Source organism: Bufo bufo, chromosome 3 (assembly GCF_905171765.1).
Source record: "Bufo bufo chromosome 3, aBufBuf1.1, whole genome shotgun sequence".
Lineage (NCBI taxonomy): Eukaryota > Metazoa > Chordata > Amphibia > Anura > Bufonidae > Bufo > Bufo bufo.
This window is the reverse complement of record NC_053391.1, coordinates 178,292,993-178,313,587: the sequence shown is the minus strand read 5'-3', so window position 1 is coordinate 178,313,587 and position 20,595 is coordinate 178,292,993. Positions and strand designations below refer to the sequence as shown.

The 20,595-nt window shown below is 43.2% G+C and overlaps 1 protein-coding gene across 6 annotated transcripts in view; it reads right to left on the bottom strand.

Annotated features, from left to right (window-relative positions):
* Positions 1-315: 315 nt before the first annotated feature.
* Positions 316-20,595, bottom strand: part of BCOR (BCL6 corepressor) — a 151,818-nt gene continuing 131,538 nt past the window's right edge. For 4 of the 6 annotated variants that reach the window (XM_040423775.1, XM_040423778.1, XM_040423777.1 and 1 more), the window contains 10 exons: positions 18,187-18,355; positions 14,580-14,846; positions 13,471-13,758; positions 12,939-13,258; positions 11,189-11,419; positions 6,171-6,337; positions 5,467-5,612; positions 3,748-3,825; positions 3,074-3,230; positions 1,244-1,535 (listed from right to left, as the gene is read on the bottom strand). In XM_040423775.1, the coding sequence (XP_040279709.1) occupies positions 1,244-1,535; positions 3,074-3,230; positions 3,748-3,825; positions 5,467-5,612; positions 6,171-6,337; positions 11,189-11,419; positions 12,939-13,258; positions 13,471-13,758; positions 14,580-14,846; positions 18,187-18,355 (2,115 nt within the window). Of the gene's footprint in view, positions 1,536-3,073; positions 3,231-3,747; positions 3,826-5,466; positions 5,613-6,170; positions 6,338-11,188; positions 11,420-12,938; positions 13,259-13,470; positions 13,759-14,579; positions 14,847-18,186; positions 18,356-20,595 lie in introns of all 6 variants that reach the window. The other 2 variants (XM_040423773.1, XM_040423779.1) reach the window with 2 other exon arrangements.

Genomic DNA, 20,595 nt, shown 5'->3' with positions numbered 1-20,595 from the left:
GACAGTATTTTCTACCTCTCTGTGGTATTTGGTTATGCTGGGGCGGTATTTTGTGTTGTACAGCGTTATTGCGGCCCCATCTACTTATGCTGGCCCTATCTACTTGTGTTGCCCCACCTTCTGTCAATTTTGACCCTCCTTTATCATGGGGACAATTTTTTGGTTCCAGGACCACTTTAAGTTCCCAGTCCATCCCTGACGATAGGTACGCGAATATGTAGCTGAAGTATAGAGAGAAATAGGACCAATCCCTCCTGAAGTAGTGAGGCAGCTGCAATTTCGTAAACAGAACGCAAGCAGCACAAGTTCACAATATCCATTTACTGAACGGTTTTATTGCCTTTTTAAGAAAAAATCTTGTAAAATATAAATACAAAGGCAGGTCGTTTACTTACAAAGTTTAAACACAGATCTGAAAACATTGCACACACATCTCAGGAAATTTGAGTTTATATACAATTTATCTGGAACTGCGACACTATTTTACAGCTTTACTATTTTACAAGCAAAAAAAATAGCTCAAAGTCTTTATCTTTAAATTAGAGCATTAAACGTCTGAATTTATGTATATATTTATATATGTATACAGGCGTGTGCGCACACATAAATGCACATGTATATATATACACACACACGCATATGCACACACTCAATTTAAGTGTGAAAAGTAAAATTTCAGAGATTTTAAATTACATTACAAAATTTCAATCAACTCTCCATGGATATTTATATATCTATGTGCATAATTTCTTTTATATTACAAAAGTTGGATCATATCCAACATTATCTACCAAAAACAGGTAGATTTTTTTTTTGTAAACATAAAAATGTCATGAAGTGCCACTTGGTTTTCTCCGCATGACTTTTTTAAAATACAAATTATAAAGTATTTCTCGTGCCTTCAGTGCTTTGCCATAACGTCAAAGTCTTAATTAAGAAAAATATATAATAAAGTGTTATAATTAAAGAAAAATATTATATCTCCCAAAGCAGATGTGCACTGAATTTTTCAGGACCATATAAATCTATTTAGGTTTTCTGGAGGGAAGGGGGGAAAAAAAAAGAAAAAACAACTGATCCCATATATGGAGATATATTTTTTATATATATATATATATTTATATGTATATTTATAGACATTATATATTTTTTTTACAATGGTATTTATACAATAGTGTTCTCTCTATATCACATATTCACAAAATAGAAATTAATTTACAGAATCGAGTAAGGACTTGGCTTTTTAACAACTGGCATAAGACGAGTCTCCTTTAGGATCCAACCACTCAATGGAGGATCCAAGTAATGTCTGCAGTTCACTTGTAAATTCCACAAGTTCGAGTATTTCTTTACTGTCTGAACTGAAGCGTTCAAGATCTTCAGGTGAAGAAAAGAGCTGGCTTAGAGATACTTGCTTGTAGAATTCGGATTCTGTAATACTGACTATTTCAAGGTGAGGATACTCGCTGCTGAAAGAATGGGAGGACGTATTCAGCTGCTTGGTGACATCTGACAGAAGCAACCAGTTCCTGGGTCTGAAATTGAAAAAACAAACAAAAAAAAAACAATTTAGTATTGTTGTACTACCCTTATCTATACATTACAAATTGTAATCATTAAGTTGGATATATGAATACTCTCCGCTTGTGCCGCAGTGGATTTGTGGTTGCAGCAAAATGGATGAGAATTGAAAGTGGCACTATACTTTGTGAAAATGTTTGATAGCTCATCGTGCCATGTCAAAAGTTTTGATGGGTGGAGGTCCAAGCACCGAGACTAGGAGTTTTAATCGGTGGGGGTCTGGTCACTGGAACAAGGCGAGAAAAGAGTTCACATAGTGTGCTCTCTCTCCTCACTGCAGGAGATGATATGGGCCCATAGACTTTCTATTGAGTCGGTCTCACTTCTGTCTCCTACAGTAAATAGTGTACTATGTGGCCTTTTCTCCTTCCTCGTTCCAGTGATTGACGGGGGGGTCAGATTTGCATGGCGGGGGGCCCAAGCACTATGACATGTCAAAGATCTTCCCAAAATTCAGGCACACTGCTGCCGAAAAACAACTGCAGCATACATTGACCTGTGGTGCAGACTTCACCCTTTTCAATGCAAAGGGTGAAAATTCACAACATCTCTATCTATCAACCACAAATTACATCCCATGTGGAGATAAGGTGACTATGCACCTTCAATAACTGTTGGCCAAATGATGGCTCGGGCGACAGCTATTCCTCCTGACTCCCCCATACACATGCATGCCCACTGGTGGAGATAAAAGATCTGGCACATTAGAATTAGGAAAGGGCCGTCCCTTCTGTAATAGTTTACTGGCCCTGCTGAAATTAATGGACAATTTTGCTCTTGTATGGACTCCTTAAAGTATTCTAATGGCCCTTCACAGCAGAATAAGCAAAAGATATGAACTTTTCATTTGGATAGTCAGTTTTTATACAATTCCAGGGTCTGAATAAGTTATATCACTAGTGGCCAACAGCTGCTATGACTCTGGACGTCCATCCACATATATATTACTAGATGACTGAACCACGTAGCAAATGGCAGAGGTAGGCAGAGTCATGGATGTCAATCACCTGAGTCCACCTGTGTACCCCTATCTACAGTACAGGGGGAAATAGGCACAAATAGGTCACAAAGATGGTATGCACCAAATGTGGTATACTTGGTTCACACTATTACACTCCACTTAATGTATTATGTAGTGGGTCTGGCACCTGACATAGGCCTCATGTCATGAAGAGATGTCAATGAGAGGGATATAATAAGGCTGGGTTCACATCACGTTTCTGCCCTACGTTTAAAAAAAAAAAAAAAAAAAAAGTATACTTTATGGAATTCTATGGCGACAGATACCACTGTATAATATCTGTCAGAGTCATCAGTTTAATATATACTGTATGTTTTTTGTATATGTTAAACGTAAGACAAAAACGTGCCGTGAACCCAGCCCAAGTCACCCCTGCTCCCTATTACTGTCTGACAAGTGAGAACTGTTTCAAGAATGAAATATACAGGGGCCAAAAAGTAGAAATAAAGATCAGTTATCGTGAAAACTTACCCCTGAGAGAGAGACACCTGGACATTGTAGCAAGGTAGGAGAGGACTATCTGAGAATTCAAACTCAAAGGCATCCACGCAGCCATCTTCTTCATCGTCATCATCATCAGGACCTGGCGGATTTGCCAAAATGTCAAATCCACTTTCATCCTTTGAATCTGGAGAAAGACAAACATTAAAACAATCAAATATTTCATTAATACTCTTCTCCTTATGGGTTAAAACTGAAAACTATTCTACATTACTATCAATTCCTTTATTACACATGCACTACAGGTCTCTATAATAGCTAATGGACTTCCGGCTTGACAAGCTCAAGTGCCATGTCTAAAAATATACATTTCTAAGTGGCAATTTTCATGAAGCGATCGCTAATAAGCAATTTTCCAAACCGATTTTGTTCTGTTTCTCAAGGCTTCCGTTTACATCCACAGACCACTCACTCATAGGGTATTCAGATAATTATGTGTCATCCATTCTCTGGATACGAGTGATAATCACTACAGGTACACAGGCCTATGTGTTCAGATTCCCTTGATCCCCACTTTGGAAAATCATTGCGTATTACACAAGTGCAACCACCTTTCAAGCCACCCATCTCATGCTATCACCATCACTACATGACAACTCCACAATTTTTTTTCCCAATTAGCAAGACATAATAAGGATTCTCACCACAGACAGAACTGCCATAGAAATCCCAAGAGAGCCCCGGGTCATCTCCATTCCGACCTTGTAAATCTGTTAGGTACTCTAGAAGAAGGAGGAAGGGAGACGTTACCTACATATAATACTAGGCGACACGTCATGTTATGTGACAATACATATTATAAAACCTTAGTCGCAATTAGTATTTACACAAGTCCGGTCCCCATTAGCTAGGCAACTTCCTCTTTAGATGCTCCACCAAAACAAGGACAGAAAGAGTTAACAGACAAAATGACTGCCTCCTGCCTGTCAGTTTTTGGGTCCCACTGGTCTCAACTTCCTGGTCCTAGATTGACACATAGGAAATAGCTTGGGCTACCTGCTCAGCCAATCACTGGCTGAGGTGGGTCATGGCTGCGACCAGCGATTGGCTGGGCGGGCAATCCTGGCCATTTCCTCTGTGTCGAGCCGGAAACAGGAAGTGGAGGGCAGTAGGGGCTAGGGCAGTCTCAGAATGGCAGTCGTGGGGAATCAGTCAGTTAAGTAGTGCACACTGTATTACAGAGGTATTCTCACCTAGAAGCATTGGTGCCATTAGTGTAAGGACTCATTCACACATCAGTGTTTCGGTCAGTGATTTCCATCAGTGATTTTGAGCCAAAACCAGGTGGGGGTCTAAAACACAGAACAGGAGCAGATCTTTCCTTTATACCTCATGTCTGTGGAGGCTCCAATCCTGGTTTTGGCTCAATCACTGACGTGTGAATGAGGCATTATTCTGGTACATGTTTTTCGTGATCACTGAATTAATAATTTTTTCAGGTAGAAAAAAACCCACCAAAACCATGAATGTAAAACCGCATCAGTTATAGGAAACGGTCGTGCAAACACTGTAACAACACTAGTGGGGGAAAAAAAACAGACAATATTTTCCCTACATCTCTATAGTGCTAAAAATCAGAAAATTAATCTGGTTTAAAATTGCTCTGACTTTATGAAGCATTTTCTGTGTCAAATAAAAGTGGTAGAAACCAGCATCTCAAGCAATTCAGTCTAAACAGTCGCAATTCTGACAGCGGGGGCAGAGCAGACATCATGTGGCAGCACGGGAGCGATTAAATCTGCGGGTTAAACCAGGTTTCAATCCAGTCGCTGGGATTTCTCATTACGCGACAGCTAAGATCATACTCTCGCTGCCTAATTTAGCTGTCTCTGGTACAGTGGAAGGAGGGGGAAGGAAACAGCTATCACATCTGCGCAGCGAGGCTGCCAGTAACTGTACCCTGCTGTCTTATGATGGTAAAATGGCCTTGATAAGAAATCTGCATATACTTGCACTGAAAAGGAGGATCCCCAACCATTAACAGTTAATAGAATTAAAACCGTAGACCCCGACAATCTGCCGTATACAGGATATCATTTGTGATCTTTCATGGCGCTAGTCTGGACAACCACAGGAATGCATCTGTATAAGTCTAAAACAGGGATCAGAAACCTTTGGCACTCCAGCTGTTGTGAAACTACAACTCCCAGCATGCTCCAATCTTTTCTAGGGGAATTCTGAGAACAGGCAAGCAAACGTGCAGGCTGGGAGTTGGAGTTTCACAGCAGCTAGACTGGCTGCCGTCCAAAACCTTCCACGTAGTTTCTGAATGCTGCCAATGTACTGGAATCAGATTTGGATATTCCAATGAAAACGACCACCTTGGAGGCTGAAAAAGTGTGATGTAGTACAATGACGCTCACCAGTCAGGAAGGTTTCCATCATTTCGCTATGTGTCATTTTGGCAATTGTCCTCCCAGAGTAGGTTGCTAAAGTGGGATCAGCTCCATAGGACAGTAATAAACGCACAATTTCTAAGTGATCGTTCTCCACTGCGTCATGGATGGGCCTGAGAAAAGACAAAAACAACCCATGAACTTCTGGTTGGTTTCTCATTCGACAAGATAAGAGGCGCTGGGGGAGGAGAGTGCCACTCCTGTCCATGGGCTGTGTCGTGTACTGCAGCTCAGCGTCACTCAAGTGCGATGGCTGAGATGTAGTATCAGGTACAGCCTGTGGCAGTGTGTCGCCTGCTTAGATTTAAGCCTCATGCACACGTCCGTGGAACACGGACTGCGAGATACCAGCCTGGATTCCTGCTGAGTGCAGGAGCGCACGGCGTCATTGGTTGCTATGACGCCGTGCGCTTTGTGACGCCGCCGTTTTACAGTAATACACTCGTATAAACAATACGAGTGTATTACTGTACAGCAGCGGGCGCACGGCATCATAGCAACCAATGACGCCGTGCGCTCCTGCACTCGGCAGGAATCCAGGCCGGTATCTCACGGACGTGTGCATGAGGCTTTACTGTGCTTTTCGGGTCTCCTCATTACAGCAACCGATACACTGATGGCTAGACGAATGTCAGAAAAATTCCTCTGCAATCTTGCCAACAGTTACCCACCTTGTGCCATCCTGCGCGCTGCAATTGACATCTGCCCCGTGCTCCAGAAGATGCCGAACAATAGTCAGCCAGCCTCTCGCACAAGCCTCATGGAGCGCACAATAGCCTGCGTTGTCTCGGTGGTTAACATCACAAGATTTGCTTTCCAGGCAATAAAGAACCACTTCCTGCAGGAGAAGAGAATGGAGATGGTCTTCAGGATTACCAGCCACACACTACATTTAACATACACATTCAAAATTTGCAACTCTGCCCCAAAACAATGCAAAAAAACCAAAAATGTAAAAAAGATCATTAAAGCAGGAACGGAGCTGCATGAATGTAAGCCTAAGATGATACCACTTGCCAATGCCTGGTACCTGAAATCATTTAATATTCAGTTGACATTGTCTTAAGTTCACACAATGCTAATATAGTCATAATTAATGCAAGGCTATAAGCACTAGGTAGGACCTGAATTACTGCAAAATTATAGCAATTTGTATCGATATGAAAGGTTACAGCACGATGTCAAGTTTAATCAATGCAATAATCCTTAATGTCCTCAGATAATTGAAAGATGAGTAAAAAGGCAAAAGCAAAACTTAAGGGATTTCTGGCCGAGCCATTACATTAAAGGGGCTCTGCACCTTTTAGCCGACCACTTAAACGGATGCTGCTTCGTAATCTCGGAGCGGAGATCTTGGGGACGAAGTGTAAGTTTATAGGCCAAGTAAAGTATGGCTCCCAACTGGGAGTTCTCATTTAAAGAGCACGTATGAGACTGGTTATACAAGCTCAGTATGAACTGGCAATGGTGGCGACACCGGGCCACCCCTTTATCCCCTGTCAACTGCTGAGACCCTTATTGACCACTATCTATGAGATAGGAATGGTGGTGCGAAGTGGTAAAATCCTTTAAACAAGCACTGACCGCTGTATTATTGACCAGGACTCGTTTAAAGCAATGTATGCCTGCACCCACATTTCCTGTCACCTCTCCTGACATGTCTGTTTTAGTAACTACATGCATCCCCCATGTAATACCAATGCTGGAGCATCTAATCTTATAACTATTTTGTGGCATTTATGGTATTCCTACTACAAGTTTATAAATGAATTTTCAGCAGTCTGCAACAAAGGTCCAGCTGGGTGTTACCAGTTTGGATAGTGTCCGGATAGTTACCCTATCAGCGCTGCCAGGGGCAAATCCCTAACCAGTAACACCCATCTGGACCTTCATTGCAAATGGCAAGGAACAGCACAACATTTAATCTTACAACTAGATGCTCCAAAATTGAAAGTGATTACTAGACATGTTACAGATATGTCAGGAGAGGTGACAGATCCTCTTGAACCAATCTTGTCGGCAGGCCACCGAGTACAGAGTGTTATATGTGTCCTGTAGACAGTAAATGGCAGGGGCATTGGTGGAGGGTGTCATTACTGAAAACCTGTTGCTAAATGAAAGAAGTGTATTAGGAAATAGCTAAGTAAATTATTCTGTGAACACTAACTAGCTGCACTAGTAAGTAAAAAAACTAATGGGGTCATTTATAAAACTGGTGTAAAGTAAAACTGGCTTAGTTGCCCATAGCAACCAATCAGATTCCACCTTTCATTTTCCAAAGGAGCTGTGAAAAATGAAGGGTGGAATCGGATTGGTTGCCATGGGCAACTAAGCCAGTTCTACTTTACACCAGTTTGATAAATGACCCCATAAATACTCATAAGTAAAGCCATTCCTTTTTTTACACATAGGATGTTGTTTTTTGTACGCGTATTGAGGCGCCTTTCTCGGTTCACAGGTCTTTCCTACCAATATATCCTCCTAGCACAGTCCCTTGAGGTAGTATGGTAACCAGTATAAACTGCTGGAAGTCCAACTACATAGACAGGGGCCCATTTTATACTGCTACTATAGGAAGACATCAGAACAAACATGGATCCCACGTGCGATTCCAATTACATATCGGCTGCTTTCAACCATTTCGAGAAAAAAAAGAAAAATTCTTCACAGCAACGAAGGAGAAAGCAAGCGAGGCATAAAAAATAAAAAAAACACAGCGGCAGCTGCATGATTTGCATGCAAGGCAAAGCAGCATCCAAGCTGCACGTAAAGCATATTGCCATTTCTCAGAAGACGTAGGATCCAGGAAACCTGCTCTGCCGATCTATAAAGGTTAAGGAGACTGCTCAGAGACGCCGCGCATGTTGATTCACTGCCTGGCGTTCAAGCTTGTTATTAGTCAGCAGGCGGAGGGAGGGGTAGAGAATAGCTCAAGAGCGTTTTATTCATTCTGATTCAAACCAAGCAGGGAGACAGCATGCTAATCTGTGCTCTGGGCGCGCCTGACCCGAGGAGACGGTCGCTAGGATACAGCATGAAGCCTTTAGTCGGGGCTGCACATTAGACTAAAGGGAGAAGCAGCAAGCTAATCAGATGTTCGTCCGAGTGAGGGAAAGATACCCTTGCGTCACGTGTCAGGATCACGTACGGGCAAGTGCGTGCTACCGGCTCAGGGATCGGTTTTCTGACACACAGGAGGCCAAGCAAGCATGCTTCAGTAACTCCACAACCTGGTCTATATAATGTTACAGCCTGGCTCAAGTGCAGACGTGCCAGCCAGAACGCCGCCGAGACCATGAAATAACAGCTTACATTTCATCACTTTTTCTGCCCATCCTAAAATATGGTAACATGGTTGGTTGGTACAGCTCCTTAGGCTGTTCCCACACAGTGGATGATCAATGGAAGCAAGTAGAGAAAAAAGGGCAAATACAAAAAAATACCAGCACCCTCATCCACAGTACTTCATAACCACCATATAACGCATGTATATGGGACGAGTATTCGTGCAGTGTCAGTACACACGTGACGTGCCCTAGGAACACGGGTGGCATGAGAAGCTAACATGACTATGTGTGGGCTTCATATACAACTGGTTTGATGCGCATGCAAAATATATCAAAGACGCCCTAGCTATCCTGTGCCATTTAAAGTACTGGGCACCTTCAGGTACTAAGCTCCAAGTGCCAATGCAACCCTTGCATATGAAAGGGTTAATGTGGCCACATTCCAGATGATCAGGATGATGCCACCATGTACTTCATCGTGTACGAAACCAGGCTGAATTGGGGTGGTTTGACTAAACAACGGAAAGATCCGAGGCTGGCATTAAAGGGTTTTCCCGGGATCTTTTTTTACTGATCTTGACACCTGGGAACCCAGCTGATCAGCTCTTTGAGAAGGCACTGGCGCTCGCAGCTTTCACTAGGGCACGTGACGTCATGTTCATTGGTCACATGGCCTAGGTACAGCCCCATTGAAGTGAATGGGGCTGAGCTGCGATACCAAGCCCAGCCGCTATACAATGTACGACGCTGTGCTTGGTGAGCATGGAGAAGGCTGCGGCGCTACTGCAAACGTTGGTGCCTTCTCAAACAGCTGATCGGTGGGGGTCCTGGGTGTTGGACCCCCACCGATCAGATACCGATGACCTATCCACTGGATAGGTCATCAGTAAAAAGATCTGGGGAAAACCCCTTTAAGTAGCATCAAACAGCCGATGCCAGGATGTGAACCTAGTTTTACTTTCTTCTAACCTAAAAACAAGAGGACGTGAATAAAGCCGTACAGTGACAGTGCCGTCTGGAAAGCACCCCTCTGAGTATTCTTGGTAATGAAGAAAATGTAGACAACTGACACATTTCTCTGAAAACGAAAACCACTATAGGGTTTCACAATTAGGTTTCAGGATGATAAAGTGCAGAATCTGTTCTACCAAATGTAAAACACATCCTACATGTTACTGTGACTTAAAGGGAATGTACTAATATATATATACATACACACACATGATGCATGATTAAACTTGAAAGCTGAAGGGTTTTAGGATTTTTTTTTTTGTAAGTATATACACAATGATAGGGGGGGGGGGGGGGGGGGGGGGACAGGTAATTTTCTAATGGCATGTTTCCTTTAAATGAAAGAACAACATTTTATTCCCGTCTAAGCGCCCGTCACTTATTTAACCTAAAATTATCTGAAACTGATGCAAATCAACTTCACGGATTATGTTGCGTCCCAAACGGCAAGCAAATAAAAAAAAAAACTATCAGAACACATCTCCCTGTGTCACAGGAGGCAGTCATGTCTGTCTCTACTTAAGGCCTCCTGCACATAGAGATATGTGTTCAGTTTCCGTATGGCGGACTGCATATCTGGATCCGCAATAAACAGACACCGTTCCGTGTGCATTCCGCATCACGGATGAGGACCCATTCACTTGAATAGGTCCGCAAATCCGGAACGTAACCCTACTGAAGCACTACGGAGTCTGTGGGGTTCCGTTCCGCAAAAAGATAGAACTTGCTCTATCTTTTTGCGGAACGGGCGGATCACGGATGCCGCACAAATGTTCTCCGTCCATTAGGGACCGCAAATTGCGGTTCCCAATGCACGGAACACATATGTTCATGTGCAGGAGGCCTAACTCAGATCAATTCAGTCCGTCAACCACTACTTCTGAAAATAGGCAAGCTAGGATCTGCCCCTCCAAATGCTGCCCACGGGGAAATGGAAAGCATTATAGGGAGATGGAACAAGGTTTTTCTGTCTTATTTTTTCCAGACTTTCCCAAAAGAACAAAACACAGTAATTACCCCTGTGAGGGTTTTTTAACTCATCCCTTTTTTGATATTGTGTCCCTTTAAGATTGTGCCTGGACCAAAGTGCACTTAAGTAAGACTGCCAAGCTCTTTGGATTTTGATCGGCTGGGTAATGTTGGCAGGAGATGCCCGTACTATGCTCATTGAGGTGTGCAAGGTCATCAAGAAATATGTGACGGCGGACCATGACTAATATATACAGTTTGTAAAAAAAATATATATATATATATATATTTTTATATATGGTAATGTAACACTAGTAGGAAGAAAAGTCACAGTGACGCACGGCATATGGTGCATGCGTGGGCCGGGTGTCATACAGGCATACGAAAATATACAATTTGCTATTACTACAACAAGCTCTTACCTCATACCCCAACCGGGCTGCTCTTTGCAAGAGAGTTTCTCCAGCGTTTTTGTTAACAATGAGGCGTCGTGCTTCAGGTGGCATCGGGCGACTGGGTGTAATGTCTTGAATATGGTTAAGCAAAGGTGACATCTGGGATGGGGTGTGCATTATAGACATCTGATCTGGCACTTTTATTGGGGAGTTATCTGGTGAAAACTCAATCTGTTTCCTAAACCCCTTTATATTGACCTGTAAAACAAAACCAAGATTACGAAAATTAGCAGAAGACCCAGCATGAATGGTGACCTTTAAAAGGGGTTTTCCGGCGACGTTGATTTTTAAGCAACAGCCCGCAGCCTTCCCTTTAAATAGAAGATTGATATTCAGCTGCGCCACGCCGCTCCGGTCCTTTGCTTTCTCCATCTTCTTGTCCCCGCACTTTTCAAATCCGCCAGTGCATGGCCACAAAACACTGCTGAAGCCAGTCATTGGCTGGAGCGATGCAAGTGACTATGCTCATGCACTGCCAGATGTAAACTGCGCAGGGACCGGAAGGTGGAGACAGTGGAAGCAGCGCGGAGGACCGGCGAGGCGTGCAGCAAGTAAGTATGAATCTTCTATTGCATATATCTTGATCCAGTCTTGAAGGACTTTGTCATTAACTAGCAGACTGAATTTTGAACTCCAGCAGAAGGTGAGAATTATGTACTTATCACAGCGATGACACCATTACAGGGATGCAAAGCCATGAAATTTACAGCTGAGCAGTTTGCCGAAGTCAGAGGCCACATGCTTAAGCAAAGGGAGAGAGGGGTCTGTATATTACACATGGTAAATGACCTCTTAGAGTAATGACCTGCCCAGTAAAGTTAGGAAAGACAAGCTGATCATATGATCTGCTGAATAAAAAATAAATAAACCCGGTCCGTAAAAAATAAACACTTTGCACAAAAATCATCACCACATATAATAAAAATAAAAAATAAAAATAAAATACAAAAAGGGACATAGCAAGCGGGAAAATGGATGCACAAGCCCAGTAGACATAACATAATGTAACACAATGAATGACTTCAAGATGTCTATGGAGAAGCAGAAAATATTAGAAATCTATAAGCGGGTGACCTTTCAGTTGCACTGCAATGTAGTTAGCACAGAACCAGCTATTAATCCTTTCAGTTGTGAAATGCTGCCTGTCGCAAAAAATTGTATGGTGCGGACCTCTCAGAAATAATTCTCCAGGCGTACCATTTCAGGCAATTAAAGATGGCAGAAAATAAAAAATATAGTGCAGATTACTCAGCATGCATGTCACCGGTATCTGAACGCACAGCACGATGAATTGGTATAAAGACACCTTCAAGGGGTTGTCCGGCCGATCATTTTTTTTGTTTTGTTTTAAAAGGCTAAGAGTGAGCCAAAAAACAAACAAAAGAAGTCACGCCTCCGTTAATCCCTCACTGCTCCTTGGGTCCCCGCTGGTCTCTGCTTCCTGGTCCCACAAGAAATGCCCGCTTAGAAAATCACTGGCACAGCAGCGCCCCCTGTGTCAAGAGTGACAAAAAAGCAAAGACCGGCAGGGACGAGTGTGGTGGACGATTGGCAGAGGTATGCCTTTTTATGTTGTTTATGCCACTCCGAGCTTTTGTAAATACTGGGTTATTCAAATCTGATACTGCCTTTAAACATGGGCCTAATGGGGTAGCCTTATGGGACATCCATATTCATACATCAATCATCAAACAAGGAGAAAACGGAGCTGCAGTACCTTGTCGTCTGCGCTTCCATTATCCATGCTGTCATCCCCGACTAGCAGTCTTTTCCGCTTTCTCTCCAGCAGAGTCATGTGCTTTGTCTTGAATTGCCGTTTTCCAGGGGGCTTCTCGTACTCTGTGTAATCCTCAGGCAATGACGCTATTTGGAGACTCCCCTCTTCATCTGTACATGGCACGTACGCCTTGCGGCCCTCTCTAATCCTCTGCTGCTTGGCTGCTAACCTAGGGGCTGGGGTAGGGTTTGTCTGACTCTGCCGTTTGCTGCTTGGGCAGCCGAGTGGAAAGCCTTTCGTATGCGTAGACACAGTGATGTCTGAAGATGGGAGAAGGGAGAAGAAAGGAGAGAATTCAAGATGTTAAGCGCCGCACAGCTGGAGCACAGAAATAAATACGGATCCTTACTGAATAAGCCTTCTTAACCCTGCAATTCCCATCACATTAATAATTAAACAGCAATTATCTCCCTTCTATGGCATAAATAAATATATATCAGATTGTCTGCGTTCCCACCAGACAACACTGTACCTCCATTAAGATCCTCCAAGTCACTGGTGCTTTTGATTTCAGGTTTTGCTTTGAATGGCTTTTCCTCTAGACTTCTGTGCTTGCTTTCATTGTCTGTGATCTCCCGACTTTCAGGAGCCTCCTTTCTGCCAAGCTGTCCCAGCTCCCGTAGGTGCTGCAAGTGCCTTTGTTTTTTGGGGTGCAGTCCAGTGAGTTCAATACACACTTTCAGGTTCGTGACCTCATTGCAGTGAGACTCTTCAAGGGATTTTTTAGAAATGTCCAATAACTCCCTGTCTGGCCAGTCATCTTTAAAATAAATCAATATATTAGCAGTCTCTCTACAAATGCCTTTAAAGCAACCCTGCAGTCGGGAGCCCAAAAAATGATGATACGCAAGTCAGTACCTACACTCTTTATTTTTCTCCGATCTTACTCCTTGGCTGCTTTTTAGCTTAGCTCCATTAGGACAAACCTGCGATCTGTGACTCCAGTTGAGCTATATAGTGCCTAGTCTGAGGGAGTCTGAGACACCCCCCTGTTTGCTTACCGGTTTAGGCTGCAGCTGCCTGAACCAATGATGAGACAGGAGGCGTGTCTTAGACTACCTCAAACTCCTTGTAGGCACTGTCACTAAGCTGTAGTCACCGATCACAGCTATGTCCTACTGGAGCTGAGCTAAAAGGCAGCTAAGGAGCAAGATCTGAGAAAAGCTTAGATTATCTGCTAATCACCTTTGCAGGTACTGACTTACATATCATCTTGGGCTCCACAGAAAGACATACATCACAGTACAGTTCATTATTTTGCGAGAAGAGCATCATGTCAAGGCTATGCTGTTCCCAAATTGCCATACAGTCTATGTGAATGAGTGACCTCTAAAAAAAAAAAAAAAAAAAAAAAAAAAAAAAAAAAAAAAAGGCATATTGTGCGACTATCAATTTTTTGGGATCTACCAACAAACAGCCATGACAGCGGACTGTGGAGTCGTAATACAGTACAAAAACAAGAAGTGGTATACTATGTCCGTCATGTATTCAAATCTCAGTGTGCCTCCAACGTCAGTATCTTTTTGTGTTAAGATTACAACTGGAATTGACCTGTAAGTAACACCAAGGAGGTCTACTCACCAGTCCTCTTCCTTTTTGCAACCACATCTTCATGAGCCACTTGACAGGCTGAATATTGATCATAATCATCAGGTAATGGCTCACAAGGTTGCTTCCGTTTCAAGCCCATACATTGGCCTTGCAGGTTCACATCTGCCGTCAGCTCTGGTTTCCGATTTGCTACATGGCAGGAGATTAGTGTCTCTGAATGACTATCTTCACTGGTGACGGCCTTTACTATATGATGTGATGGCTCAGTCAGATTTCCACTAGTGGTCTTCAGATCATCTGAAAGGCATAGGAGCAAGGATTAAATTGTACCCTTCAAATCAATGCAGTATTCAGAAGACAACTATACTTCACATCCCGTTTTTTTTTTTTTTTAACATTGGAGCCCCCATACAGCCAGAGTATGCTTAAATAGTGTCTTTCAGGTGTACACTGGGCTGCATGCAATGGCACGTCTTTTTTCCACACTGTGTAGGAAAGTGTTGTCTACTACGGTACTCTTTCCAATGCAGAGAGACACATTATAAAAAAAATGATACTGTGCGGTAGATTATATATATATATATATATATTTTTAACAATGTGTGCCCATGAGCGATATATTCCACTGTGTACCAGTCTCTTTTGGAGGCTCTCACAATGTATACCTTCAACGTGGGCTCACATGTGAAAAGCATAAAAAAAAAAAGTCTAGTATTTACACGGCTTTCTCTTTTCCAATATACGAAAGGACGGTGACGTCCACAGAGTAACACGAACATTTTACGATTCCGAGTGGTGAGGAAAGGATTACCTCCACCACAGGAGACCATACAGTTTAAAATGTAAGGACTATTGTAAAGCAGAAGGATTTGTAGGACTGGATTTAAGAGCTTTTTGAAGTCCAACTCACCCCAAATTTATGGAGGACTTGTTAAAACACAAGTCCCTTACAAAGCAGCCCTGTCTGCTCAGTATTACTACATGACCGGCAAAGAATGAACCCATACTTTCCACTTGTAGCCTCACATCAAATATCAGAAATGTCAAATATGCCATTTCCACACGGAAATAAAATCCTGCGTTGGAACTCAAACGCATACTCGAAAACGTAAAAAAATATCTGCAACGTCTTACGACCAGGTCAGTTCCTATAAGGAATGTGCTTCGAAGGTCTGGGTTAAAGACGCGACGAGCTCAGAGAGGGAGTCAGTTTTGTAACACAGCTTGCTGGAGAGAATGCAGAAATGAGATCACAGACTCCTCCGCGAGTCTAAGTCATTCACTGGCATCTCAGGATTTCAAATTTGCCTGTTGCTTCATTAGCCTCAAGTAGCGAGCGTTCACGTGACCCGCGCAGATGTGATGCTTGCACGCCAGTTGCTTAGATCATCCGATCATTTGATCTGAGAACACTCATATGACTCACGCGGCACATGCATCCCATAATCTCTCATTCGTAGAGAGAGATGCGGCTCCGCAGATGAATCACCATAGCAACATTTACTAGTCTCCTGGGCAACTAGGATAGCTTCTCTACCGCTCGCACAAGGGCCCCCCCACCCCCGATTCCCAAACTGGATAAAAGAATGTGAAACCACTTCAAGACAATGATCCGGGCTCATTTGTTTTTTTCCCGTCTGTTTGGGCAGCTGGACAGCTTGTGGCACGAGCTCAGCAGGACAGAAGCACAATATCAGCTCCATGTAATTGGAGTAATGTGCTACAGGAACTGCGGCAATGGTAGAGAAAAGATCTCATGGCTCAAGAAGATATGCGAAAGAGATCAAGGGTCAGAAAGGAGCAGATCTTCTAGATGTTTTATGTGTATGAAGAAAAAGATGTAGTACTAGTGATATGGAGTGATGGTTAAACTAAAGGTATCAGATCTGCAGTACAACAAGCTGTCCTTAAAGGGATACTGCAACTAGTAATGAAAAAAAAAGACATAGGAAGTAGTTGGGAAGTTTCCGGATGAAGCAGGGTGACTTCCAACCAGAAACTGAACTGATCTTAGGGTTGTGAGAGGAGGCAATATGGAGGATTAGTGTTGAGTGAACTTGTGTTTTAAGTTTGGGTTATCGAAGAATCGAGTTATGGATTCTAAATTCCGTTATGGTCCGTGGTAGCGGAATCCATAACGCGATTCTTCGATAACCCGAACTTTAGACCCAAACTTAAAACACAGGTTCACTCAACACTAATCCTCCATATTGCCTCCTCTCACAACCCTAAGATCAGTTCAGTTTCTGGTTGGAAGTCGCCCTGCTTCATCCGGAAACTTCCCAACTACTTCCTATGTCTTTTTTTTCATTACTAGCTGTAGTATCCCTTTAAGGACAGCTTGTTGTACTGCATATCTGATACCATTAGGTTAACCATCACTCCATATCACTGGTACTACATCTTTTTCACGTATAAGATCATTGCAGACGGTGCCAGAAAAGGGTTAAAAGCTAGGGAAAAGAAATGACTTGGAAACAGATGTTTCGCACCGCAGAGCAGCGAGGCTGTAATGGAACAGAAAATATTCTCATCTCGCCGTCGCCACCAGTACAGGTTGCGATGATTTCAGCTGCATTAGCAGCGGAGCGCGCTGACTTCTGAACAGGGCACGCAGTGGGGATTTACGAAGCTCTGCGATCCAGACTTGAGTGGCAATTAACACAGATGGAGCTCCAATACCCATTAACCAGGCATTGTACAGTAACCCTAACCCCCATTGTGCCACTAATGTGATGTGCGGCATTCAGAGACACAGAGGAAATTGTGCAGACACGGTGGGGCAACAGTGATTATAATCAGGGTTATAGCTCTGGAAGGTTTTAACCGTACATAGAAGGACATCAGGGAAGTCACTGACTGCCACGCTGTCTGTCAGGTCAAGGGTCAGTACCAATGCAGTTGGAAATATACCAGCCAAGGGCTACCATCTCCTGACCACATGACTTTCTTCCGTATCATTATCGCTCACTGCGGTTACTATGGGACCACACACTCTGCGATCTCAGGCCGTCTGCCAGCACTGCTAGCAACATCTGGATGCTGTTCTTTTCAGAACTGTAGGATTTTTGTGGTCTCATGGAAAATATGCCACTGTTATGGCTCCCCCAAGGTAAACTATTCCAAGAAAATAAATGTTTTTTTTTTTGTTTTTTTTTAAGCATTTTAATGGTCGTAGGCTCCAGACTGAATACAGCTGCAGCCCAAGTCTTAATCATTCTAGGTAAGCGCGGGCCGTAGCCAAGCTTTGTCTCCTCACCAAATAGATTTATATTCCAATCCACATTATACTGCCATAAACACTGGAGATTTATCTATAAAAAAAATTAAAATAAACTTCCAGCACTTCCAGTAAGCTCCCAAACAGCAGGACAAAGCTAACCAGAGTATAAAGCTTTGGTGAACACTACTAAGGTCTTAAAGAAAACCCACAAGACACCGATGTCTGGCTACTGGCACAATGCCAATCCTCTCGATATCACCTAATCCTTTCGCTCTTGTATCTTTATTGTACCAGTGCCTGGAAAATGTCAAAGCTAATGAAACACATGCTGCACTTCAGACTAGTGCCCAATATCTCAGACGATATTTTGAGGCCTAGATCTAAGGAAGACCGTTTTCTGACCAGCTCCCTCACCTTGACTTTGGCTGATGACAGACTCTCCCAAGGTTAAGTCTGCTGGTTTAACACTTTCAGTGGAAAGCTTCATGTCGGACTTACTGAGTTTGCAAGTCTCCGAGTCTTTGGTAGGTGTGTGATCTTCCCGTTCCTTCATTTCAAGTTCCGAGAAGCGCATCATAGCACGCTAAAAAGAAAGGCGGAGTGAACAAAACATTCAGCTGCAATACACGTGAAACAACTAAAAGAAACCTACATACAGTGACATGCACAATGAATCTCCACAGACAAGTTTCCATTTTTAGAGAAACCAATTGGTGAAAGATTAAAATACTGATGCATTTGAGGTTCGGGGTGCATGCACCGACGTTATACTTTCAACGTAACCTTTATGAATGCAAGACAATTTCCATTCAGTAATTCCTGTAGATCACCGATGGGTCAATGCTGGCCATGCATGCTTGGGTATGATTATCCGTGCACAGCAGAAACAGAATAGCAATATATACGACCCATTCCCCCAACTCTTGAATAATTAAGCAAATATTACATTTAGGAATCTGGGAGAGCTGGGTGACAAACCTCGTTGGAGACAGCATGGAGACCATAAATGGTTGTCACCAATCTTTCCCAGAAAAAGATCTCATAGCGGAATACAATGGATGGCAACTTAAGGGCTGAGATTATTCTGAGGTTTCAGAATTTGTATTCCCTTTTTGTATATTTAATAGATTCAGCAAAGCCTAGCTTTGAAATGTCTAAATGCGCCATCTCCTAAGCTGGGACCAAGGTACAGTCAGTCTCCTTTAAAAAAGGACAGCGGTTATGAATTTGTGATGTGACTCTTGACATTGGAGAATTAATACTGCAGTCAACTCCAATGCTCTGCCCGGTCATTCTCTGGAAATTATTCATGAAAAGCACACTTCTGCCCTTCTCACTTCACGCTGCCAGCGCTCCGCAAAGAAGGAGGGGCTCAACTTTAACTGTTCGCAGGCACGGTGGAGCAGGGAAGCAGAAACACAAGCCATCGGAGAAATTACTTTGCCGGGAAAGCAGTTCCAACAACGGCAGATGTTCAACATTAGTCAAAATGGGGATTTTATCAGAATTGTGGGACTAGAGCAAAATTCCACTGCTCTCTGGATGTAGAAAACTGGGAGGCAGTAGGTAACACGTCTATCTCTCTATGACAGAGGTAGATCAGTCACTAGACCCAAGGTCAGGAGGCCCCATGGGGGCTTGAGAGCGAACGGGTCATGTTAAAATGGAGAAGACACTTGCTCCATGTGTAAAAAAACAAAATAAAAATGGGTTTGCAGCATTTTATATGCTGTTCTACTAATGCTTCAAATAAAATCTCTTACATTCCCATTGATTTAAAGGGAACCTATCACTAGATTTTAGGGCGCTAAACAGAAAGTTGTTATACAGCTAGGGTTTAGTGTTCTAAACAGGACACTCTAAAAAATGGCCGTTTTAGAATTTAAACCAAAAAGTAATTATAGTACAGAGTGCGCTGCATGTAAATTACTGGAAGAGAGTCATTAGAAGAGGCTAAGGGCTCATGCACACGAGCGTAAGGGCTCCGTGCCGCAATGCACGGGCACCGACCGCGGGGCAGCCACATGCGGATCGCAGACCCATTCACTTGAATGGGGTCAGCGATTCGTCCGTTCCACAAAAAGATAGAACAAGTTCTATCTTTTTGCGGAACAGAACACCACAGAAGCACTCCCGTAGTGCTTCCGTTCTGTACCGCATCTCTATAGTTACAGACCCATTCAAGTGAATGGGTCCGCATCCGTGATGCGGAATGCATACAGCTGGTGACCCGTGTATGCGGCCTGCAGCACGGGCACGGAGCCCTTACGTTCGTGTGCATGAGCCCTAAGGACTAGTGTCACATCTCCAGCATGCAGCAGTTTGTGTTTGGCCGGTTCTCCGCTGGAATGAATACAGAACTCCGCCGGACCCCTATTATACTTAATGGGTCCGTCAAACATTCCGTCCGCATACGCCAGTGCCGGATCCGGTGAATTCCAGCAGAGGTGTAAACGTAGCCTAGCAATACTCGTGCAGGCGAGTACACCAGCTTCACTGCACCTGCATCAGAAACTCATGACTTTCCTCCAGTAATTTACACACAGCTCATGCTTTATTATAATGTCCTTTTGGACAAAATGTTAAAATGGACAGTTTTAAGAGGGGCATGTTCAGTACCCTAAACCCCAGCTGGTGGTTTAATCACAAAAAGTCGCCATGAATGCTCTTACACCACGTATTCCTATATATATTTATATGTAGAAAAGCGTCTCGTACACTGAAACAGTTGAGGCACTTTCACATTTATAAATAATAGTGCATGATTTTTATTATGCGATTATTACAGGAGCGGGGAAACTTGATTAACATTAGCTCGCATTG